This window comes from Taurulus bubalis, assembly GCF_910589615.1.
Source record: "Taurulus bubalis genome assembly, chromosome: 17".
In the NCBI taxonomy this organism is placed as follows: domain Eukaryota; kingdom Metazoa; phylum Chordata; class Actinopteri; order Perciformes; family Cottidae; genus Taurulus; species Taurulus bubalis.
In genome coordinates, this window is record NC_136605.1 from 4,777,434 (window position 1) to 4,803,889 (window position 26,456).

The 26,456-nt window shown below is 43.9% G+C and overlaps 1 protein-coding gene across 1 annotated transcript; it reads right to left on the reverse strand.

The window, feature by feature from the left end:
- Positions 1 to 7,208: 7,208 nt before the first annotated feature.
- On the reverse strand, positions 7,209 to 22,589 carry LOC306750010 (neurabin-2-like; the record flags this gene model as incomplete). The annotated part of the gene is made up of 14 exons (XM_079233383.1): positions 7,209 to 7,329; positions 7,964 to 8,060; positions 8,163 to 8,260; positions 9,013 to 9,144; positions 9,306 to 9,359; positions 9,459 to 9,602; positions 10,738 to 10,873; positions 11,246 to 11,350; positions 11,724 to 11,844; positions 12,258 to 12,390; positions 19,474 to 20,190; positions 20,321 to 20,755; positions 20,838 to 21,037; positions 22,280 to 22,589. 14 exons carry the CDS (start codon positions 22,587 to 22,589, stop codon positions 7,276 to 7,278), a joined length of 2,736 nt encoding a protein of 911 aa, XP_079089509.1. The 3' UTR covers positions 7,209 to 7,275.
- Positions 22,590 to 26,456: the final 3,867 nt, after the last annotated feature.

Here is a 26,456-nt window from a genome sequence, read left to right on the forward strand (position 1 = left end):
AAGTGACAACGCCTGCTCACTTTGTGGTCATCATTAAAATAAATGAACACTATGTTTCCTTTAAGTCAGTATTTATCAAACTGGGGCGTATTACAGGTGGGGCGCAAGAGGAAATGCTGATTTTACCGTACGCCGTTAATGGGTCACATGCGCATGTACGACTCACCGATTCTTGTCATTTCGCCAAAAGCCGATCTTTATGAGATCTCCGTGAGGTCGTCTCTTCTGCTGTTGCGTCGTCAACATGGAGCATGAGTTGAGAACGGCTGTATCAAATCTACCTCGTTTTAAAAAGAGTTGTAGAGGAAAGCAGCTCACTGCAGCCACTATTAATGATACAACGTTATGCTCACACATCTGCACTCATTCTGTTTTGCAAAAAAAATAGCTTGTTGTTTTCCACAATAAGATATTTAGTTGTAACTAAATATTAGTTATTTTTTGCACGGATATAACTTTATTTTCATTTTTCTAACAAAGTGATAACACATTTGTTTTTGTCTGATGGAGCAATCTGGTTTAATTGAAAGTGATTTCAATGTTCTATTATTTATAAAAGCACAGATGGAGTCACTAGTACTGTGAAGTATTACTTTGTAGTACTGTGAGGTGCCACGATGTAGTATGTCCGTCAGTCCCTAAGGCTGTAAACCAGGGGAAACACTGAATACTGTGACATTCTGTAACTTTTTGGGTTGTTGGTGTGCCGCGGGATTTTTTTATTGTAGAAAATGTGCCGCGGCTCAAAAAAGGTTGAAAAACACTGCATTACCCATACAACATTTCCCAACTTCCTCATATATTTTTTACACCATTGAATTATAATATGAAATGGTTAAATCAAATATCATGATCACACACGGAATGAGGTGTTTTTACTTTAAAGGTAGTGTGTAACATTTGTTTGCACTCACCACTCCCTGGATATACTTCTAGATATTAAGAGAAATAAAAAAATAATTAAATCACATTCAATAAATATTAATGAAGCGTTAAAAAAAAAAAACCTCTCCCTGTATGTCTGAGAGCTACGGTGGCCTTCAGGGGACATGAAACCAGTGGAGGCCCTCTGGAGCCGGTGTTTTGTCCGTTCTGGGCTACTGTAGAAACATGGCCGACTCTGAAGACACGAAGGACTCATTCCAAGGTCACGAAAAGATCATAATAGTTTCAAGTGATGCCACACTCATGCAAACAAAGTTATGAATATTATTATCCACTTCAGCCAATACATCCCTATAAAATATAAATCCTACATACTGGCCCTTTAAGTACGTTTAGCTGCTGCTATGTCTCTACTTATACTTCAGGATTTGGAATGCAGTACCTTCACTTGTAATGGAGTATTTTCACAAGAAGTATTCAGATCCTCTAATAATCTAATTATCTGTGTGTAATCCTCTATTACTTAAGTAAAAGTTGAAATACCATAGTTAAAAAATACTACTTTGCTAGTAAAAGTCCTTAAAAATGACACTTCAGTAATAGTATTGGCAAAATATACTTAAAGATTGAGAAGTACAACTACTAATTATGCAGAATAGCTCCTTGGAAAGTGCTTTATTATTATAGAATATAATATTCTGTGTGTTTTATTGTAGCAGTTAGACCCGACGTTAGATCCTTTAACTGCTACTGGGTAGATTAGTAGGTGGTAAAAGTACTGCATCATATCATGAAAGCATATCAGCTAATCATATAATTGTAAAATGTACAATATTGATCTCTAAAATATAGTTGAGTAAAAGTTGAAGGTACTGTATCACGCTCAAGAAACACTGAAGTATAGTACAAGTATGTCAAAACTGTACTTACCGGAAGTACTTGGTCACATTCCACTACTTCTTAGAATCCTCTTCCTCTCTAAATATCAGGACAGTTAAGGTAGATTCTCTCTCTCTCTCTCTCACACTCACACTCACTCACTCACACACACACACACACACACACACACACACACACACACACACACACACACACACACACACACACACACACACACACACACACACACACACACAGCCCGGCTGCTGATTTAAAGCCACCACTTTCTTGTTGAACATATCTCGTTTATTTATTAATGCTGACAGACACGGTATTGTTTCGGACACACATGGCGGCATGGACTACAGAACAGAACCAGGCAGAGTTGAAGTCTGTTGTCGGACCCGAGTCGCGCTCAAGAGGTCGAGTCCCGCGCCGCGTCAGACCGCCCCGCCCTCGTGTCGCCGGTGCGTTGGGGAAGCCAAGAGGTTGTGGGTGCTGGAGCGAAGCGGATGGAAAAGTCACACAAAACTATTTGAAAAAAACTGCCTTGCAGTGCTTTTTTTTAAGCACCTTTAAACCTCCCCTCTCCCAGTGAAACCATCAAGCTGACACGACTAACAGGTGAAGTGTTTAAAGGTTGCCGATGCTCACGGGGACGTAACGTGCCAGTTGTCGAGGTCAAAACTCCGAAGTGCGAGAAAGTGTAACGGTCCGTTTGAGACTGAGGTCCGACGAGCGTCGAGCTTTGGTGGCGGGTGTGCGTGCGCTCCCCGCTCTCAATATGATCCTTTCACCCTTAAGCAAGGCACTAAACCCTCTCGCCTCCGTGCAGGGCTGCTCGGAGGCCGCCGGCGGGGACGGGGGACGTCAGGCAGTGGAGAGAAAGAACGTGGAGGAAAGGCGTGGATTTAAATGCTGCGGTGCTACAATCTGTCTGTCCAACATGGCGGCGCGGCGTCTTTACCGCGCTCACCGGCAAACGCTCTTTAAACACTTTCTTTTTGTTGTTGTTGTATTTCTTTTTTTTCTTTACGCGGGCATGAGCGACGGGCGGACGTGGCGACAGTCGGCTACGGCTAGCGCACGCCGGAAAAAGGCTTCGTGAAGGCGAAAAGCAGCTAATGAGAACGAGTCACGGCAAGGCGAGGTGACGTGAAGGTGACCGGACTGACGAGGTGAGGAAACAGCAGCTGCACAGCTCACATTTGGTCGGACGTAGGAGATGAGACTGTCGTAAAAAATACTTCAGAAGTGGAAAAATACCCAAAGTGAGTTGCTTATGGCTGATTTTGATTCCTCTAAAAAAGAAAATGCTCTCGAAGCCCCTCTGCTCCTGTCTACAATGTAGATATACTGCATGTGTTGGACTAACACTTGAAAACATCACCCTTTATACTACTCGCTCCCCTTTGTCCAACTCAAACATACTTATATATCATGATATTAGTACATCATTCCAACAGTTGTGGGTGTTTTATGAGTCCAGGTCCTAAAACCAGGAAATAATTCAGCGTTTTTGCACTTCCTGGTTCCCTTGTCTCGAAGTCAATTGTTTTTTTTTTTATGTATTTTTGAATAATTGAAGAGATTATAACGTAAAATACGTCAGCAAATCACCCTGTTGCGAATTTGGAGGCTTTCACGTTAAAAAAAATGTGGATGCTAACAAGCGGCTAACGCGTAGTTCGCGTTAGCTTCTCCATTGCATTCACGCCTCAAAAACCATTAAAGTGGGTTTTCATTTGTGAGGACGATCTTGCTGAACAAACTGTGCAAGATCATAAACACGTTTTCTGCAATATCGAAAATCTACTGACAGATGTCGCCATTGGCTTTTTTTTGGCGGGAACCAGTGCGGCGCAAAGTTCCTGGATCATCCCATCAGGACTCACAACACAGCTTCACAAGCAGGAAAAAGGACCTTTTGGTTTCTCGTGTTCCTGTTTGCGACCACACAATGCATGAGCTGAGCACTACACAAAGCTTATTTGCTCCCACGAGTCACTGAAAATCTAACACTGATTATTTCCTGGAGGTCAGAGGTGAAGGTCGGGAGCTGGTACAGTAAACAGGGACCGGTAATTGGTCAGCAAAAAACAAAAGTTGTGAGAGCAAACACCTCATTTCTAAAGGCGTGTCCGTACAACCAGGAACAATTTGTATACTTGGAAGTGAAACATTAGATTAAAAAAAACGTTCACAAATGTTTGGTGGGATTATTTGTGAATGATTCTGTGTTTTTTCAGGATGACAAACAAACAGAATATTTCTTTGAATATTATATATAATATCAGCAAGACTACAGAGTCTACAGCCGCTCTAGCGGCTCTATCGAGGCGGTGCTCTGAGGCTCAACGTCAACGTGCCAACATGCTCACAGTGACGATGTTCAGCAGGTGGAACGTTTACCTCGGTGTCGGCATGCTAACGGCTAATCAGCATGCTAACGGCTTGCTAATCAGCACTAGATACGACGTTGGTGGGAACGTCTTGCTTGTGAACCAAAGTGTTTGACAGATTGAAAGTTTGACCAGAAGATGGAGCTAGAGGAGCATAATTCATCCCAACTTCATCCTCTGGAAAAACATGAACAAATATTGTTTTGGTTTGCATTCATTATTGGCGAGACCTTGAATAGCCAAATCAAACGGATATCGGAATTCAGTGTTTTCAATCAATGGGAGCTCGCCAGCAAGCTGTATTCTCTCGATGAAGACGTGCACAAACTCAGAATAATCACCGCGGCGAACGAGCAGCAAAATAACCCATCTGTCCGTTCAAAACGCCGGCTTACATTTTGCCATCCATACATGCAAATATGAGCCTCATATTTGGAATAGCAAAAAAGTCCTCACCAACTACTGGATAGTAGTCAAATTAGAATAGTTAAATATATGTAATCATATTGGATAAACAGAGACTGTATGGACATATGTCTTCATTTGCTATTTCCACAGACAAATTAAGACAATTACATACATTTTGAGACCCGAAGAAAATCAATTGTTTGACAAGCAACACCATTTCTGTGTGTCTTCGACCTTTTAGCAACTTATTCAATTTGTTTTAAAAATAAAAAATCAATAAAACAATTTGTATGCAGCTGAACCAGAACCTCCAGTGGTCCTTGGGTTCCTGGAAAGATTGATCTGACCTTAAATGACCACGGCAACACTTTTGTCTGAACCCATATTAACCCATATTTGGACTATGTCAGGCATAAGTTCATAATACTGGCACTGTGAGCCTCTCCTCTTGTGATCCAGCAGATGTGGAGTGTGTTTACATGCACACAGCTTTCTGAAAGACACTCTAAAGATATAGTTTAGCAAACATTTCATAGAGGCAACACCATCCTCATAACCAGGCTGCATGAGCTGGTTGGAAAAGGCCAATGCGGATCCAAATATCAATAAAAATAGAATTGGCAACGACTTAGTGGGCTAGATATGGATTTACAGGATTTAAAAAGTCAGAAAGGCTAAGTAGCTAATAGATAACTAGCGGTTACAGCCTGACTGGCACAACGTCTAACATTTATGAATTTCATAAGCAGCTGAAAAGATCATTGTGAAATTGACCCACTGCTGAATTAATGTTGAAGTCTAAATACCACTGAATGTGGAGCACTGAAATATTACATAACAATATAAAACCATCTGTCTGACCGGCATCAAATATATAACTCAAAAAAATCATTGGTGGAAATAAAGTTGGTGGTAAAATCGGTGGAGCCTGAAGGAATCTATCAGACTTCTTTCTTTCTGTTTTTTTGTTATAATTGTACCACTTGAGGAGAATTAAGACCACATAGAATCAGACAGATGGATCTGTCAAACTAAAAATGCTATAAATTCAGTAGTTTTTCAATTCCAAATTCAGTAATCAATTGCTCATAAATTATCTATTATTTAATCAAATTATGATGGCCTTTCTTTGCTTCCGAAGTAGACAACATTACTGGCTAATTTGAACTGATACGTAAGAGGAGCTGGTTGAGAAATACCCAAAATATGTTTGAGGTCATTTGAGAAGAGTTACTGTTAAATAGTTTGTCATAAGTGAGCACAAACTATTCAGCTTCTCCTGTTAAACGTTCAGTACACGAGTCGTTAATAAACAAACTTAAGCATCCTTAGTATTTGTATAAAATGATAAAACTGTCTGATATATTGTGATCAGATTAGATGCTGCGTCGCTCAGAAGGTTTGGGCTCTGGCTCCGCCCACTCGCGTTGACCTCGACTAAAGAGAGTTTTGCAGAGCGGTGTCGCCTCCGGGAAACGTTTGATCTGATAAATACACCTCAGGAGATCCTGTCGTTCATATCTGAATATTCAGTTTCTCATGACGCGAGTGCAACTGGAAGCTGTGCGCAAAACAGCCTCAAAACACCAACGTATATTCAAAATAGCTTCTTCCTTTTTTTATCCTGCATGAGATCTCTGAAAACCCTGCACCAACAACTCAAAGATGTAGTCCATGATGGATGAATACGCAGAAGGTCGGTGTGCATGTAAACCCACAGATGAAGCGCACGCTCCACTCCTCACACCCTGTTTGTTATCGATGTTGATAGAAAAGAGATGAAATTGGGGAACCACTTCCTGGTTGTCTCGGGCTCATCTCACTGCTTTGAAGCCATTTAAAACACTTTTAAATACACGTGTAGAATATATACAAACGGTTTGCCGCCACAGTTCAGACCTGAAGAGCACGCCGCCGCCTGGTTCCTCCCACCGCGTGCAGAGCTAGAAAAGAGAAGGCCAGGGCGGGCAGCTTTTTGGCCCTAATCAGAAATTTGTCGGCCATCTTCTTTTGTAGTTTTTATTACTTAACTATCAGCAGGTGGTGGCTATTCCCTTTCAGAGTTGCTGCTGCTGCGTGTAACTACCGAGGCTCCACTCCAGAGTTTTGTCTTTTTAAAACGCGGTGGCCATTCCTCCAGAGCACACGCTCGTCCTCTTCGTGAGAATCCAGTCCGGTCCCTCCGAAAAATACATTGAAAAGGGAACGGTTTCGGCAACCGCCTCGCTTTAAAAGTAGCACGACAACAATCGGTCCTTTCTCGTTCCGTCACCCTATAAAAGCACTTTGTGACGAGCCTGTTCAGTAAAAGCGCTTTCTGTCGTATGAATTGGAATCCGGGGGAAAGGTGCCGTTGTTTGAAGAGAGGAGAAGCGGACCGTCCGCTACGGGAAGCGCGGGTTGCTGAATGTGGTGTTTTCCGCGTTGATTGCTGAGCCGGGTTGCCGGGAAGACACACGAGGAGGATTCTGGGTAATCGCGGGGATCGGCTGACGGAGCGCTACGCCGCCGGCAGATGAGAGGTTGCTTCTTCCTCTCCTCCTCCTCTCTTTTACAATCGTCATCCCTTCTAGTCGCCCGCCCCCTCGCTACCTGTCCGTGCAGCAAATGGTTGATTGGAATAAAATGACAGCCCGGGTCAGAATGAAGGCGGAGCTCCTCCCCTTGCGGTCGCAGGCAGGAAGTAGGGCGTAGCAGCGGTCTAGGAGGGGTTGGGGGTCTTCAGGGCGTCCACTTTGGTCTCCAAGTCGTCAATCTGGGAAAAACCACAACATAGTAAGTAAGTAAAGTTTATTTATAAAGCACTTTTCACAGACAAAGGCCACAAAGTGCTGTACAGGAGTCAGGAAATAACGTGTTTAACCAGATTGACAATAACAGGGTCCAAAACATTTCAACAGTAAAGAGAGCATAGAAATACAAATACACATAGAAATACAAATACACATTAAAAAAATAGTGGAGGACAAGGCTCTGATCAGACGGAGTGATGCTTCTTCTTCTTTTACTATTATTATTGCTGCTGGGCCGAAGCAGCGAACGAGTGATCATGTCAGCTTAAAATAAAAGCCACGAAATTGCACGGCAACCGAATAGTAAGTGATATTTTCACCCGGTTAGACGTTTGTTAAAAGCTTTTTCCCCCCGAGGTCATGACCTTTGGCAGGTGAACAACGACCCAAAAAAACCATAATGTCGTGTGGAATTAGTGGAATTGAACAGCCAGTAGCTTTGGCTGCAAGGACAGGCTCCTCGGTTACTTTAACAATTTGTTTTAAACACTCAATGAAAAGGAACGTATTTGTGGCCTTTCATGTGTGAAAAATGTAAAAGTGAACAGATAATAAATAAAAAACAGTGTTTTCTGACAGGTGACTATTTTAACTCACCGTTTCCTGCAAGTTGTCCGCCTCCTCTTTGTGTGTGGCCTCGCTCTCTTCTTGTGCCTGACGCTGAGCCGTCTCCTTCTTCAGGTACTCGATCTCTCTACAACACACACACACACACACACACACACACACACGAGCACATTAAAGCTGGGGTCTTACTCGTCTCTCTGAAACCTTGAATGCGTCTCTGCTTCCTTACTTCTGCTGGAACTCTTTAATCAGTCTCTTGGCTTTGCTGTATTTCCTCTCGAGGGTTTGGTACTGACCCTGGGTTTCCTTCAGGTGTTCGTCCACCGCCTGAGGACACAAGAGCACACACACACACTGTCAGCAAATGCATTGAAATAAAAAATTAGAACACATTAGTCATTTGAGCTCTCTAACCTTGTGCATCCTGTAAAAAAAAAAAAGTTCCCCCGGTGGAGGACAAAAATGCCATAAATTTAAATATTATTATAATTCTCCACTCCCACTGAATTAAATTGAAACTAGCCCTGAGCATAACTACCAGATATTAGTTTCAGAAATTCTGTTTCCAGAATTCCAAAATAGCATTGTATTCTGTATACTAAATGCTTTTTCTTCTATTTTTTCCTCAAAGTCTGGGTTATATGAATGATAAGCAGCAACATTGATTTTGATGCATTACATCAAACACACCAGGAAAACAGCATGCATTTGTCCCACGGGGCAAACAGGAGAAACAAAGCTGAATGTGGTGGAGAATAGTATAGGATTGAAAGGCTGATAGAAGAGAACGCACAAGTTTGTGCTGTAATCACCACAGGGATCACAAACTAGTTTTAATGGGCTTCAATGGGGACATTTCTGTCCTCAAGGGACTGAGTGTCTGTTTTTTGTCAACACAGTTTATTATAGACTTATTACAGGAGCTGAGGTGGAACTTCCAAAGTTAGAAAACAAACAAAAAATAAAAATAACTAAATCACAAAATCCAGGCCAAACGCATCAAAACAGCCAAAATAATTGAAAAATGAATGCCTGATGGTTCTCTTCCCGCTTCTCGTGTTCATTCTCTCTTGCATTACCTTACAGAGCGACTGCGCCTCCATCCAGTAGCCCTCCAGCTTCTCCATCCTCTCTTTACTGTCCCGGATGTTTTGCTCCAACTGAGCACGCTCCATCCGCCAACGCAACTTGTCCTGCTCCGCATGGGCCAGCTGGAGGTAAAGGGGGTGGGAATGTGGGAGGAGGAAGAGGAGGAGGAAGAGTGTGGGAAGCAGAGCCAGCGTTAAGTCGGACGAGGTACTGGAGCTATGTGCTAGATTGGCTGCACTGTGTTCTCGATTCTGCACACTGAGAAGAGACTGAACATTCTCACCTTCCTCTTCAGCAGCTGGATCTCCGCCTGAGTTACTGCATGTTTAATCTGGAGCTACAGGCGGAGGATGAAAACAAAACTCATGATCAGTTTGGAGAACAGAAACACTACAATAATTAAATTCAGCATCCAACAGATCAAAACTTCGCGCACCTCCTTGAACTTGTGGGCGAGCTTCTCGGGGTCCAGCTCCACGGGCGACAGCGTGTCCTGGTTCTCCGCCAGGTCGAAAACCTCGATGGAGTTCGGAAACACGGGGCTCATCTCCTCCTCCTCGTCGGTCGCATATTCACCCGTCTGCAGGAAAGAGACGGGGAAAGGTGAAGAAGGAGAACTCACTTGTTTTGTTGCCGAGAGTTGGACGAGAAGATTGATACCACTTGGCTTGTATGAAGCTAACGCTACCAGCTAGTTAGCTTAGCCTAAAGAAAATGTAAATGTAAAAGGTAAACGACAAGTTGTGGTTTCACACGGGGTTAGAGCTGCTTATTGAGCTTTAGAGGTGCTGGTGGACACATTTAGTTACCTTTGGAAAGCCAGGCTAGCAGTTCCTCTATGTTTCCAGTCTTTGAATGCTAAGCTAAGCTAACCGGCTGCTGGCGTCAGCTTAGAATGTACTGTACAGACACGACGACGCAAACAAGCGTTTCCTAAATATGTCAAACAATTTCTATAAATGTTACCTGCAGATAACCAAACCAAACCCGCCACTCATTTTGATCCTCAGAAGTTGCTGTATAATTTAATTTGGAGGAATATGTGTCATAAAAAAGGGTATAGATAGCACCGTGAGCCTTTTTAAAGCACAAATCAAGTGAGAGACAATGCACTAACTGCTTGCAAATGGCTCCCACTAAAAGGTTTCGCAGCATCTCCTCCTCCTCCTCCTCTACACTGCAAAGTAAACCCGCTTCACATCATGTCTTTGACGTAGCGTCTCCGGCTCTGGTTCCACTTCTCCGCCCCGACACAAAGGCGAGCCGGCCGTCTGACTGACTTTCATCAGGTCGCTTCACGGCGTTGCTGCCGTCCACACCCATGTGCTCCGCTCCGCCGAGCGCTGTCTCTGTGGCCGTCAAGTCACATTTACGGTCATTTCTAGCTCGCCACGCAGCGGCTCTGGTGAGACATTGCGGTCATTTTAATTCAATGTATTCCGTTTTTTTAATTGTAAAAATTCTCAAAGTTTCCCGAAAAGAAATTTTAATCAGGCCCAGAATGTGAAGTAAGAAGGTGACCGTAGAACATGAACTCCTCTCTATGCGTCATCGTTGACGGCCTTCAGTTACGCCCCCGGTAACATTTTCAGCCGTGAGTTTGATCGCACCCTAATTCACCATCTAGTCGTGCCCTAACTGCAAGGACGGTTTACATTCGACCCCAGTGTTAGTGCGACTGGTAGATGAAATGCACTGGGTTCGGCGCCGCCCACCTCTTCGTCGTCGTCCATGTACTGCTTGTATCTCTGCTCCATCATGTCCCGCTGCCACCTCTCCTGCTCCAGGGTCTGCTGGATCAGCTGAGCCACCTCGCTCTGCTCCCCTGGCTTCTCCCGACCAATCACGAAGCTGGGAGGAAAAAATCAAGTAAAAAATTTAAAGATTTCAATCCATTCGAGTTCATGCTTCTCAGCATGATAAATATGAGAAATTCAAATGCACGGCAACTGCAAAAACATTATTTTGCAAGTGCACAGATGATGATTTAGATTATTCCAACTGCAAAACAAGATTATTTGCATCCAGCACAAACCTGATAATTGTATCAAAATATCCAATTTATATCACAAATTGGCCCAAAAAACTAAAGAAAACCTTCAAAACCCCCAAAATAAACAGCAAAACAAGAATAATGTATATGTGTGTGTGTGTGTGTGTGTGTGTGTGTGTGTGTGTGTGTGTGTGTGTATGCAGGACAGAGACAGAGTGAGTGAGTCAGACCTGACGGTGCCGGTGGTGTTGCGGAGGACGGAGGCAGCGAGGCTCTGAGTGACGCCGACCAGGCTGGTCCCATCAACCTCCACGATGAGGTCGTTCACCAGGATCCTGCACACACAAGCACAAGTGTGTGTGTGTGTGTGTGGGGGGGGGGGGGGGGAGAAGCACACTACTGTGTGAACGCTAGTCTCACTATCAACTTACATCATCATTCATTTCTGTAAGATTGGTAGAGAGCGCACTCGAGGCGAAGGACTTCAATATTGTTATTAGTAATTAGTGTTTTTTGTATTTTCCATTGTATGCTGTGCATTCCATATATATTGTATTATCTCATTCAAGAGTATTTTCCTTCACAGTTCTTGTGTACCGTGTATTATCCTTATTCTTATGCCCTTGACACGTGAGGATTTTAATAACAGTGGAGTTTGGTCGTGAGGGTTGCTGGGAAGGTCGCAGAAAGGTCGGGTGGACTTGTTACCTGCCGTCCTTCTGTGCGGCTCCTCCGTCGGTCACCGTCTTCACGAAGATCCCCAGCTTCTCCAGACCCATGTCAGCTCCTGCCCCCATACCTATGATGCTGATACCCAGACCGTCGCTGTCTGGAGACACACACACACACACACACACACACACACACACACACACACACACACACACACACACACACACAATGTAAATATAACTGCTGACATCTTTATCGATTACACATTGACTTTACCACATTCCTCCTCACTGCGTGCTTTAAAACGTACACATAAGTCAGGTGGCGTCCCGGACGGTTGCTGGTTCCCATCCATTGCCTCCAGAATTACGAGCTGCTAATTAGGCTAATCCGCGCTAAGTGTAATCCCATAAGGGGATGATGGACTTGTTAGCAGACAGTGTGAGCGTCCAACTACCAGCGGCCTGTCGGCTGTGTGCGTGTGTGTAGTCACACAAGAGGCTTAACTCCCAATGGTTGTAAAGCGGTGTGTGTGTGTGTGTGTGTGTGTGTGTGTGTGTGTGTGTGTACCTTTCTCCAGCTCTACAGGAAACAGGTCCAGCTTCTCCACTCGTTTCTCCAGCTCGTACTCGGCCGACGCCGCCATGGGGTCGACGTCGTCGTTACGCCGATCGTAGTCTTCGTTGGAGTAGGTGGTGAACACCTGGGCGGGGTCAAGGTGAAAGGTCAGTGCTGTGTTAACGGGTGAAACACAAACATCTAGTCTACAACACAAATCCATCATCATTACATTTCATTTAGCTGACGCTTTTATCCAAAGCGACTTACAATAAGTGCATTCAACCATGAGTACAAACTCAGAACAACAAGAATCAAGAAAGTACAATTTATTCAATAAAGTTAAACTACAAAGTAATATCAGTAAGTGACATTTAAGTGCTACTACGGTGCTACTTCCTTTATTCAAAAAGATGTGTTTTTAGTTTGCGACGGAAGACGTAGAGACTCATCAGCTGACATGCATTATATATAATCATTTAATAAATACAAGAAGTGCAGCTTCATTCTCTCCTTTCTATTCTACAGCCATGGGATTATTGCAGTAGGTTTTGTTGCACTTTAGTTTCTTTATTTTGAGAACGTATGTCGCGGTGGACGCTCAGTCTGTTTACGTTGACGTCTCCTTGACTGATCCTTGAAACGGTGTCACCGTGCTTCCTTGCACATCACTAGCATACATGTCCCACAGCGCTCCAGGACCAACGCTCTCAATTTGAGCACCTTTGAGCGAGCGGCACTGGGCAATACATTTCTTCCTGTCCTAGCCTGTCTGCAAAAGCAGAGCTGACTCGTCACATCGCACTGCCCTCAGAAAGAAGCACACGGGGAAACATGCAGTAAATATATATTTGTTAACTCCCTTTCAGAGGATATCTTTTCCCACCTCCATTTCCGTCCTTTCTTCCACTCTCTGTCGCCCCTCCCCCCTCGCTAGAAGGTCAGCAGCATCTGTCTCCCCGGTGACCATCTTCGCGATCACGTGACTTTGTTTCCACGGCAACCGCAGGCTTGCTCAGTGTGAGTTTGGCACTGACCTGCTCTCTCTCTCCCTCTCTCTCTCTCTCTAGTAGATATGCTAATGTGTGAGACAACATACAGAGAGAGAGAGATGGAGCCAGAGGCCTTTTTGTGTAGGATGTGCTTGTTAGAGTATTATTTACATTCCCCCAAATGTAGAGGACGGTGGCACAAACACACACACACACACACACACTCACACACACACACACTCACACACTCACACACTCACACACTCTGACACAAACGGGGTCAGAGGGCGTGATTGTTAAACTGCTTCCTGTCGTCACGTTTCCTTCCTGTTGAGTAACTTTAAAGCTGTGTGTGTGTGTCCATGAAGCTTGAAAGACTTCCCTGGACACACACTCTACCAACACAAGAGCACACAATGAAATCACAGACAACAGGTGGAACGCTCACCACTAAAATGACCAGTGAAGTCAGAGCCCCCTTTCGGTTTGTATCAGCTGGAGTTGTTGACCAATAAGATCCATGTGGAGGATTCACCTGATCAACATAGGTCCCCATCATGGCCTACCATCATTATTTACACTTTATATTAAAGTCAGAGATCGGGTATACTTTTTTATGCTATGTTTAGTATTTAGAACATTTTATTTCAGTATTTCAACTCTTCATCTTCTATTATTGCTGACACTTTTATTTCTTTTTTTTCTTCTTGCTGACAGCTCAATTACTGCTCATCTCATCTCCAAAAAGAAAAGAAAACGAAAGCGTTTACAGTCAAGAAACATTTCTCTTAAATCTGGCTTAGTAATAATTAACAAAAATGATGTCGCCAGTGCTAAAGCTAACGTCTTTATATCAACCTTTAGGTATTACATTTACAAGCAGCAGTTCACCACTTCTTTTCACCTTCTACTGCAACAATAATGTGCTTTTAGTTTGGCGGTGCGGCTCCACTCATGTGGCGCTCCATAGGATGTAATCGGTGCTAAATTTCCCTGTTTTTGACCACTTGGAAAGTGATAGAACTGATCACAAATCCCCCCAAAATACCACATTAAGACACCAAGGCCTTTCAGTAATTGGATGACAGTCAACCCAGAAACCCCCTCACTGTCAACAGACCTGAACACAACCTGCGATGCCCTTTGGTCTCTAGTTCGGGGCTGTAAAGTTTCACGGGGCTGTGATAACCCGAGAGGTCACAATAAGGCAACGTTACACATTGTCACACAGTCACCCACCAAATAAAAGAAATAGTCAAAGTGTGTTGATACGGTGGGGCAATTCGCTCTCAGAAGGATGTCGTGGTTTTTGCAAGTGTTTAGGCCTTTTTACGACGGCATATAAATAAAGATTAAAAAGATATTCTCATCACAGATGATAACCGCTGGCCTCATTGGATCCAGAAGAAGCTCAGCTTTCCAATTTATAACCAATTCATGCAATGTAGGGACCCAGTGTGCAGAATTATAATAGGCGGAAAAAATTATACTGCATGCAAAACAAAAACTGCATATTTCTTTCATGGGATTCATGGGATTAGCATAAAGAGGAGACTTCTGGGCATCCAAGAGCCATTTGTATTCACATATCTTGAGGTGAGAGGTCAAGGGACCACTCCAAAAAAAAATTCCCTCTTGAATAATGGATTTATTAGCTCTTCAAGTTTCATGTGATAACAGTATCTGTGTCGGATTGTTGCCCAACTCCAAGTCACTTGATAAATGCGTTAACCAATGAAACAGCGAGGCCAGTGTTCAGCCCGAGCGCCGCGTGTCTCCAAAGGCACTTCACGCCATAAATAGCGGACTATTTATTGATTGGAATATCCCGGCGAAGGGCATAAAGGACCAGTCATGATCGGTTATACATCGCCACAGGGTCGCCCAGTGTCAGTATATCCTGACTGTGAATAAGATCCCAGATTGGAGCGGACCCAAATACAGGGCGCAATAAATGTCCTGCTGTTGATTGACGACGCTAGAATGAAGCGTGCTTTGAGATTAGCTCGTCCTAGTTTGGTGAAAGCGAGAGGAGCACACACCTGCAGGGATATATTGGCATCTGGCGGCGGTTCGGAGAATGTGAACATATTGCCCAACTATTGCTTTCTTTGAATTGCGCGATTTTTATGATGTAATTCATGCTAACATATCATTTGTGTAACGTTAAAGCGACTGCTTGAATAATCAGTTGAAAAGTCATTTCACAGGCAAAAAAAAGCCTTTTAGTTCCAATTCTCAAATGTGACAATTTGCTGCTTTACTTTGTCAAACTAAACAACTTTGGGGTTTTGAATTTAATGCCGGAAATTGTGCTGAGCATTTATTTATTTCATAGACTTGTTCATGCTGCAGGTGAAAAGAGGCCAAAACCCATCTGAACATTCCTGTCACGACAGAACCCCGATCACACGCCTTCTCTTCTCCTTTTATGATTTCCATCAGGAAGTGATGCATCCCCAAACTCCATGGGAAAAAAAGATGACTTAATTAGCTATTCAGCTCACATCAACACACAAACACACACACACCTGGTGTCATTTCGTCCACACAAAGCTCTACTTTGTGGTTCTTATCAATCAGCTTCCCCTGCCTTTGTGTGTGTGTGTGTGTGTGTGTGTGTGAGAGTACACGTGCGTTTTCAAGGAAAACAAACACACCCAGCTACATTCCAACAGCTTTTTTGCAGACGTACAGAGGTCTCCTTGTAAAGGACTAGACACAGTCCAGGATGTGTGAGTATAAAAGAGAGGCGGGACAACCTAGAGACATAAACCGGTTTCCTCCCGGCTGTGATTGATCAGTTATTACTCTTCACCAATATGTTGCGCAGAGAAAGTCTCAAATGTAGGGCCCTTTTTTTAACAAAATGACGTGCCGCAGGGGGAGGTGGGAGACTTGCTTGGTGCCGGAGAAGGTTTGTGCTCTCATGATGTCAACAACAATTATCAACCAGTTTTGAAATTGCGCAACTGCAGCCAACGTGCCCAGACACGGAGTCTCAGTTCACTGGCTCAGATACCTGCTGGCTCAGATACCTGCTGGCTCGGTTACCTGCAGCCCAACACGTACCGCCACCGTGTCACTTTCCCTCTCATTCTGCTCTCACATCATATTCTGTCATGTTGAGTCCTTTACGGGTGCTTTTAGAATGTAAATCCATCCACCATTAAAATGTGAATTGTGTAGTGACAGTGTAACCTCTTAACATTTACCTCTTAACAAAATTTGACGAAAAACGCCTATCCAGGTATACCCAAAGTAAATTGCAAGCTGTACTTGAACTATTTGGAGTAAATGCATGGTCTTGGTCTCTTTTGAAAGGTAACAATCTGAAGCTTTTTTCCCTCAATAGTCAGAATCACATTAAGTGCTGCTGACACTGAGTTATATGAGTTTGAACACACTAAAGTATAAGGTTTTTATTTCCGTCTGAACATTTCTTTGTAAATAGATGCCTGTAGATGACTATAAATGGGACTTATGGACTGGAAAGGACCATAGCCTGAAGCCTTTTCTAGTCTAAGTAAAAAGTTGATAACAATATCACAGAAAATGAATATTTTACACATGTTTTTCTAATGAAATGTCTAGGCGTTTTTTCATTTTGAGACTGAAAATATTCCTGATATATATATACTATATACCTATTAAAAAGGCTTATAGTCTTGCAAACCTATATAGGTACTATTCATATATACTACCAGCATTGCTGACACAGAGAAAATTAAGTATAAATGCATTTTTATGCTAATTTACACTTCAGACTGAAGCTCTACAGCAGCTGTCTCTTCTCATCAAATTGAAGGCTGTTGGGATTATTTGCCCCCCCTCTTCCCGCCTATCTTTGTTTAGGGAATTTCATTGGCTGTCCGAAACGCCTGTCATCTGACCTGTACGACGCAGCAGACGTGAGCCACGTAAGAAAATAGAGGCTGAGTCTAAACTTCAACGTAGCTTCTGGTTGGGTAGTGTAGCTTGTCAGTCAGGACATGAAGCTCCTATTGGTTCAAGTAGGGTCTCATTGGAAACGTTAGATTTCGGTGGACATTTTGATAGCGAGTTTGTAGCTGTGCTCCCATGCAAACATAACTTTCTGCTAAAAACAACCCTACTTTAGGTCATAACTTTCAGCTGCAATGGAATTATGCAACGCCAGTTGGTGGATATTTATGGATGTAATCACGTGTTTTGGACTAAATCTTTTATGGGATTTATTTTTATTGGACCTTTACGACGTAACAACGCCGTTTTTGTTGGAATATTATGGATTTATGGATCAATATGAGGCGTCATCGGTGAGTTGTCTTGATTTTCAAATCGCTTGTTTGATTGTTGTTGTCTGACAAGTATTGATTGTAGCTGCTGTGGTGGTCTGATCTTGAAACGGAGAGGACAGCTGGAATCACAAGAATCGTAGGTTTACATATGGCACTCGTACCGAACTATAAATAGATGTACAGTGTACAACGGAATGTACAACGGAATGTACAGTGTAAAGTTGAAATGGGCGCCCGCGTGACAGCAGAACGTTAAGAGGTTAAATAGTCAGTTTTTATTCTCCAATTAATTTCTTTGACAGCACCAGTTATTCTTTAATGTTTTAATCATATACCGTTAAACTTAACTTCTCATTCATAAAGTAGTAATTCATATATCATTATTATTTTTAATGTTACTTGAACAAATTCTAACATCAGTATTTTTAATACTAACAGTACTTTTTTACAACGCTAACGTGTAATGCTAAGTTGTTGTTTTATGCTAACATTTCTTTTCTTAATGCTAAGACTTTTTAATAAAATCTACGTTACTTGTGTGAGGTGGGATTTACCTTTTAGCCTGAGCTCCTTGTTGTGTTTTATTTGTTTTATGGTGGGACACGATATTCGCAAGAACTAACGCTAACCCAGACTAAGTTTGAGTATTTTTAGGTCATTGATGTTACTAGCCTCCGTTTCTCACTGGAATTTCATGCGTCACGTTAGCTAGCCAGAGACGGACGGCTGACAAAAGGTTTAGTGTCACATCTAAATGTAAACAATAATTTGAATTTAATTCAAATAAGTTGTTTTATTTCTAGTGACAGTACCCTATAAAGAGACGAGACAGAGGTCGAGAGGGAGGCAGCTAAAAGCTAAAGCTAACAGATCTGAGCCATTGCAAAGCTAGTTTCAAAGCAGTAGCTAGCAAACAACTGAATCATGGTGACTGAAAAGGTTAGCAAGCGATTAATACACTTCCTCTTCAATAAATAGATCGTCTCTGCACGATATTGAACCAAAAGGTTTCCTGAACGAGCGAACAGGTGGTTGCAATGCACATCAGTGGTGGCGGCCGGTTTGAGGCAGTTCGCTAGGCAGCTAACGGCAACAGCTACCTCTGTAGTGAACGCATTGCCTCAGGCCGCGAGTCGACTTTTAGCTGCGCTGTGGCTAAAGAGGTCAGTGGTTAAATGTTTTACAGTCCAAGAAAATGTGAAGAATTCCTTGCCCCTGTCATGAAATGAAACCTGATCCTCCTTATCATCTTCTGCCGCCTGCATTGATAAATACAGTTGGTATCTTATGACATAATAAAATTGGAGAAAAAGGAAGCTGAACAGGTGGAGTGAAGATGTGTTGTGTGTGCGCTGCTGTCTACCATAGCGTGTGAGCTAAAAGAAGAAGAGATTAAGAGAGAAAGGAAAAGATTGAAAAGACGCTCTGACTTCCTCCTCCGTCAACGTCTCACACACACACACACACACACACACACACACACACGGGTTGATTTTACCACAGTGTTTCCTGCTGACTCGAGCTCAAACTGTGTGTGTGTGTGTGTGTGTGTGTGTGTGTGTGTTGGGTTAAACACAGATCTTGATTTAACACAAGCTCTTTTCTATACCGGAAAGCTCGCTTCTCCTACAACCCACCAAACCTCCTTCTTCTCCTCTTCCTCCTCCTCCTCCTCCTCCTCCTCCTCCTCACTGCGGCAGTCAGCTGGTTGTGCATTGTGAAACATGTCTCGGCGCGTCACCAAGAAGTCTTGTTGACACCATACTTCCTCAATAACCGAATACCCTCAAAGATGACTTGATAATGTACCATGTAACAGACGAGATAAGAACAGGAAACGCAGGGTGGTTAACCAGAAACCTGTTCTTCAGCAGCTAAACGCTCCACTAGGCTCATAAAAACATTCTGCTCCCCAGAGGATGTCCGACCATTTACATTACTAAGAACATCACTCACCGTTATCAGCCCAGTGCTGAACTGAATCTTCCTATTTGGTGGTGGGGGTTCCTCTTCCTCAGGTAGACCCGGGATCTCGTGGCAGCTGGTCTCCGGCTGGTACGGCTCCTCCTCCTCCTCATCCTCCTCATCCTCCTCGTCGTCTAGCTGGCTGCCTCCAGAGTCCTCCTCCCCGAGCCCGCTGTACGCGCTGATATCCACCAGGTCGCCCTCCGAGTAATCCTCCTTCCTCGAGCCATCCTCGTCGTTATCCTCCTCCTCGCTCCTCCTCTCAGACTCCCCTCTTTTCTCCTCCTCCTCCCCTGAGGAGGGAGAGGAACCCGGAGGCTCTTTCTCACCATTTTCCAGCGAGGCGTGGACCTCGGCCTGCACCAGCCTGGCTCTGGCCTCAGAACCCCCGGTGGAGCCGTCTTGCTCGTCGGCTTGCGGCTCTTGCTCCGGGGCAGCCACCGTACTCGAGCCCCTGGCTTCAGTCGCTGTTGGCCGGGCCTCCGACTCTGGCTTGACTACGGGAGAAGAGGAGGAGGACGATGATGATGAGGAGGAGTTGGGGAGCTGGTCCTCTGACTGTCCGAACCCTTTCATCTCTTTGCTGGCCGTCGCTTCTCCTATGCTCCTCTCTAGAGTCTCTTCCGGTTCTTCTTCTTCTCCCTGGGTGCTCACACCGCTTGCTGCCATCTCCTCGTGGTCCTTCTTACCTGGAGAAGGCACCTTCCCCTGAGAGAGAGAGAGAGAGAGAGAGAGATCGTCCAATCAATTCATTGTTTTTCCTCCAAACCAGATTTTCTTTTACCTTTGTGATTTCCTGCATTCATAAAAAAAGGACAGTGAAGCAAAGTCTTCTCACCTTCCTTCCGGTAGCGTCCGTTCTGGCTGGAGGTTTGGGCTTTGGTGCCAGGGCCGGGCCTGACCGACGTTGGGGGGTTTGGACATTGTTTTGCAGTTCGATCTTCTCTAACTTGTTTTGCGGTTCGCTCTTCTCTAACTTGTTTTGCGGTTCGCTCTTCTCGAACACGGCGCTGAGCTGGCTCACGGTGGGGCTGACGGCGTCACCGGGCCCGACCGAAGCGGCGGCAGCGGTAAGGGTAGCGGGAGCCGGAAGAGGAGCCGGAGCCGGAAGAGGAACGGGAGCCGGGAGAGGAGCCGGAGCCGGGGGGTCGTCCAGACGGTCCAAAGCCTCGACGGAGCCGTTAAAGCGAGCCACGACATCTAGGCGGCTGTCCTGGAAGCCCGACGCCCGCTCTTTCTTCAGCAAGATCCGGTTGCTGGCGGCTTGCTTCTCCTGTAAGAGACAACAGTCAGTCATGGTTTTGAATCAGAATGAGAACGCACAACTAACAACTAACATGAATACCCTTTCCGACCTGTTGAGTCCGCTGTTCGAAGATCCTCCTGGTCTCCTGGAGTTTGGAGAAGCCCCCAGCCTCTGCGCCCGGTTTAGAGTCAAAGCGGTTGACCCTCTCTGTGACCGTGGCCCCGAGCTTGAGCAGGGCACTGTGGTCGACGTTCTCGTTAAGGCTGGACGCCCTCGGCAGGGACAGTTTCACCGCCTGCTCTACTACGCCTGCCAGAGACAAGAAAGTTAATTGGGGAGATTGTTAAGAGCAAAAATAGAAGAGGTTTGTTAAAGAAAACATTTTAGGTTGCATTGGATTTCGGGGTAGCGGTATTGCTATCCTCCCAGAGCTCAACCGTTACTTTGCTGAGCCCAATTGTATGATAACTAATAGATATGATTAACAACAGTACAAGAAGAAAACCCACGTTGATATTAAACAGATAAAATTGGTCCTCAGTGGGGGTATTTTACTGCTGTCCATTCATTGCACAATGTTATATTTAAAACACTCCTAATAATACGTTTTCTTCTCTGCTACTCTTTTGTTAGAAAAGAGGAAAATGACACTAAAGAATGTTGCAGTTAGTCAGCTGGAGCTCGCTAACTTTAGCTACCTAAAATAACGTTAGCTAGCTGACTTTTTAACGTTTCCTGACTCATTTTAAAAATAAAAAAACCTAAAAGGGTCTTAATAATGCGTTTAAGGGCTACAAACTGTGCTAAAAATGCTGATGCTAAAGCTAACAGCGGTTAGCTCACCAATTGATGCTCAATGCAGAAGACATGGTAATATAAAAAGCAGCATTGTTCTTGTAGAGCTGGTTAGTTCTGGTAATATAAATGTAATGTTGCAAACGCATAACCTTGAAACTCCCAAAAAAACATGTCGATAGCTAATGATGCGCTAACTTTTAGCCTTGGAAGTGGTTACAAAGCAGGTAGTAAGCTAGTTAGCCAGACACGCTAACATTCGCAGCTTACATTCGAGCAGATCCACACTGTTTATTAATTAATTCTGGACATGTTTTTTTTTAAAGGCTAAAAAAAGAAATCTAAACTAACTCTTAAGATACTAAATATTGTTTTTATTACAGCCACTTGCACACTGCTTCAACATGTGGAAAAATCCAAATCATGACAGGCCGGCCTTGCCTTGTTACAATTGCTAAGCTATTTAGACAATTGGATTTGTTGTTCTGTTCAGTGAAGGGGTTTAGTGAGCGGTCAATTCCAAACATAGCTCCACCCAACTCCCACCTGACTCAGGTCTAATCAGCCATAGTCATTTTAGACCTGTGTGGGTGTGTAGGGCCTTTAAAAGCCTGGACCAGGGAGGTTCAAACTGGAGATTAGAGTCATAATGTAAGTAAGTGGGTGACAAAATGGCAACATTATAATTAAAGTAAACATTCATCATCATTGAGTTCTCCTCCACACTACAAAAATATACCATGGGAGGTGAATTACCAATCATTTTGGCTCCGTCCTCCTCGTCGCCAGGAGACTGCATCTGCATGAACATGTTCTTGATGCGGTGAACATTGGACCCGTATTTCCGGCCCCTCCCGGTCGGGCGAGGTAGAGGAGCGGGTTTGGAGACGGGGCCGGCGCCTCCGTTCGCGGCATTGTTGAGGTGGTCGGTGGCCTTCTTTAGCGCTGCCAGCCCCGCCTCGTAGGCGTTGCGGTGGGGCGAGGGACTCCGCAGGTTTGAGCTCCCGCTGCTGCCGGCGGAGGTCCCGTTGCCGCCCGTGGCCGTCGGGGGTTCGGTCTTCATCATGTTTAGTAAATCAGATGCCCGTCGGTGAACAGCGGGTCAGCGGGGACGAGGACGGCAGCATCCTGGAGCTGTTTGACGTTCACCTCCTGAAGCACACAGAGACAGATCGATGGGTCATGTGGTTCATCCTCTTCAAGGACATCTAATCAATCATAACAGATTCTCAAGATGAGTAACCACAACACAAAGCATGGTCTCCAGACTTCTTCCTTAGTCTGACGTTCCAACCAACAAACCCAAGTATTCTATTCTTGATGATATGAAACATTCAAAATGACACTCAACCCTGATATGACTGCAGTTTGTCTCCAGCAACGTCGTGGTGGGCCACCTTAAAGGGCCACGCCACCTATTTTACGCACAAAGGGCAGTGTTTACTTGTCACGAGGAATACTACTGAGCAGTACATTTATATTAATAGGCCTGTCCTCCGAAGAAATTCTTAGTTGACTGACACTCAAAAGATTTTGTCGACAAATCAATGACTTGATTTTACTGACGGATCTGTTAAAATGTTGTTTCTCCACAAAGAATCACACAAAAGCACCACTTTCAATCTCATGTCTATGAGAGACGTGCTCATAGGTTTCTTGGAAATAAGTCATTCTGCAGAAAAAGAGCAGAAAATGACTTATTGGCACACACAAAATTGCCGACTAAGACAAAAGCCACAGATTAGTTGACTAAGAGGGGGTAACATTATTAAGTATGATATATTGTGTGGCTCTTTCTCAACTTTCTCAACTCCATTATCCGGTTATCGTTGATCGTTGAGACTTCAAGAGAAAACCTGCGTGGCAGCCTAAAAACAGATAAAGATCCCATTCTGTTGCACTACAGGAAATGTGAAATGCCGTTTCTCTGCCTCTGTCATTTGAATTTTGACCACTTTCATTCTGTAAGTGCCCCAACTTGGAGCCAAATCGCTAAAGTGGCCCTTTAAGTTTTTCATCAATAATCGAGCATCAGCGGAAAATGACCAATCACAAAAGTGTTGCCAATAATGACATCGCTGTGTATTTCATAACACCCACATGGCGCTCCAGGAGCTGTCAAAGTAATCCAATTAAAATGCTGACGCACTGTGACCTCGCCTCACGTGTCGTGTGTGTGTGTGTGTGTGTGTGTGTCTTCAATGTTGTCACTCCCAATGCCAAACTTACTTTGTGACAAAGTCAGCTCATGAATACAGAGAGCCTCCCGTGTGGTCCCCAGACATCAAGCTGTTTTCTCATGATCACAATCCTATTAACTGGCTGATTGTGTTGGCGGTCCGTGCTGTCAGAGCCACAGTGAAGTGTGACGCTTCCATCAGGCTTCATTTCTAGTTCTGCATTGTACAACAACACCGGCAATGAGAGTAGGAATAAATTGGTACTAAATAATACCAAGTACTAAATTGGTTATAAGCTCTGACCATAAAAATCCCCAAAACTAAATATGAAGAAATGGATAAACAGAGTATGGTTAATAACTCAAGGAGACCAAATGTCAGCAGGTTGTGATGAAAACGTGACCACACATGTTATATCTATGTATGTAAAGATTTCCTCATGATAATTTGATAATGATTATGAGGAAAATCATGTTCCATCTCTCTGGGAAAATGAATAGTATTTGATAGCCACCTGGCTTTCAATGTTTTAATGCCATGCTAGCAATTTAGTGACGAGCTTACAGAGCACAAGAAAGACTTTAAAGGAATAATTCGACATTTTGGGAAATAAGGTTATTTGCCTTTTTTGCCATAGAGTTAGATGGATATCACTCTGTCTCTGTTACAGTACTGTAAATAGGAAGATACAGCCAGCAACTGCTTAGCTTAACAAAAAGCTTTAATACAGGGCATTTGGGGCATACTTAGTCATTTGGGGCCCCAGGCAAACGTTGTCTTGTTTTACTTTTCACAACTTCTATGACTGGGAATGTTGGTATTGGCAGAGGTAGTAGAAGTACTCACCTCAAACTATTAATTGTGAAATGATAAATACGGCACAGTCAAGTGAAGTACTGGAGCTTTCGATTCTAATATAATGCTGCATAATTTAACGAATAATAATGTTTTTTTTTAAATTGTTATATTTTGTGAGTCCAATCTGAATCTGCAACATAACCTGTAATACTTCTCTGTCGGTTTTTTTATTAGTACTACAATGTTTCCTCTCAAGTTGAAATCCACAATATGAATTATACAGTTCAGATGCATTGTCTTTAAGCGCTCTGGGGGCCTTTTGTAAGTTATTTCAGGGTACATTGAGTTAGAAGAGTGACATAGTACCTTGCCTCACGATAATATCTTCCGCTAGTGTTTTCTCCCGTTGACCAACGTGTTTCTGACCGTGAGAAGCCGTGATTTGGGCGTGCGACGCAGGTATGCTCACGGCAGGTGAACTGCTCATGACCCAAGGGACGACAGTTTGTATGAGCGGTTCTCGAGGAAGCTGAAAGCCGCAACACCGAAGTATCTAACGTACTAATGACACAAGAATCTGGCTGTTTGCCACTATGAAACTATTACTTAATCGAATGTGGACTGAGCCAAAGACACTGTGGGTTTTGTGTGAAAATTCACAGCGGAGGTGTGAGGTTCCTGATACGTGCCTCGTCACACTGACACAGCGTGTGCTTCTTTTGATTCAACGCTCCTGGATAAGTGTACAACAAACACAATCTGAAGTCGTCCGGTCGTGCTCAGTCTTGCCCTGTACTTTGTTTCCCTGAGTCTGAACAAGCCAAACACTCAAGTTGAATGCTCCACCCCGGTTGGAGCAAAGAGACCCAAATGAGGGCGCCCTGCAACAGCGCTGTGTGATGTCATCACTAATTGATGGTGTCTCGAGTTGTTCATCATCGAGCCGCAATTAAGAGTTTTGCCCCAAACAAGCCGGTACACAACAGTGAAACTTTCCATCGGCTTTTCAGACCTGTGGTTGTGTCGGGACGAACAGACAGTGCAGCAGTGATGCACATTACACGCTTTGAGTCAGTGCAGCGTGGAGCACATGTTGCACCGTTTGACATATATTTATATAAATCAGGGCTGCAACTATTGCTGATTAATCTGGCAATTATTTTCTCAATGAATAGTCTATAGTCCACAGTCACAGTCTGTGAGGCAGTGCTTTGAGCTAAATGTTAGCATTCGCTACCGCTAGCTAGCTAGTGGGGCACAACAGAGAGCCTTAGCTTATAAGCACTACCGTGCACGTGCGACCGGTCCAGATACGTAAACAGAGACGGAGAAGCCTGGAAGCGCTGGTATATCTTTACAAATGGTAGTTTGTTGCTATATTAATGCTCTGAATCCCGTATATAGAACCTCAAAGATATTGCTGTTCATCCTGAGGGGAACATGCACCACATTTCTCAGCAATTCTTTGAACAGTTGTTGAGCCATTGATCTAAAATCCATAAATGTCAAACACACGGAATGTTATTTTGTCTAAAAAGGAATATAAAAATAAGTCCAACTGAAAGACTTCTGTCATATGAGACGAAGCAAATGCTCTCAATGTATGAGCTGGAACTAGAAAATCCATAATTTATCAAAATAGTTGATAAATTTTCTGTCACGTTTCAGCTTTGCACTCAAAGCTCCACTCCTTCATCGCAGTGGCTACTTTGCACACAAAATACGCTGCAACACGCATCCGAACTGAAAGTGGATTAAAAACATGTCGGCTCATGTTGCTGTTTTGCGTGGTAGCTTGCATCCTTTACCATGGCAACGCCAACAGGCTGGATGTTGATGCTGCGTCAGACTTCAATCACACAAAATCAAATGTGGTTGAACACAGTGCACAGGGGCATTATGGGGGAAATGTAGGAAAGATCCAATCGTGTTCCTGCCTGGGCCCACGCTGACTC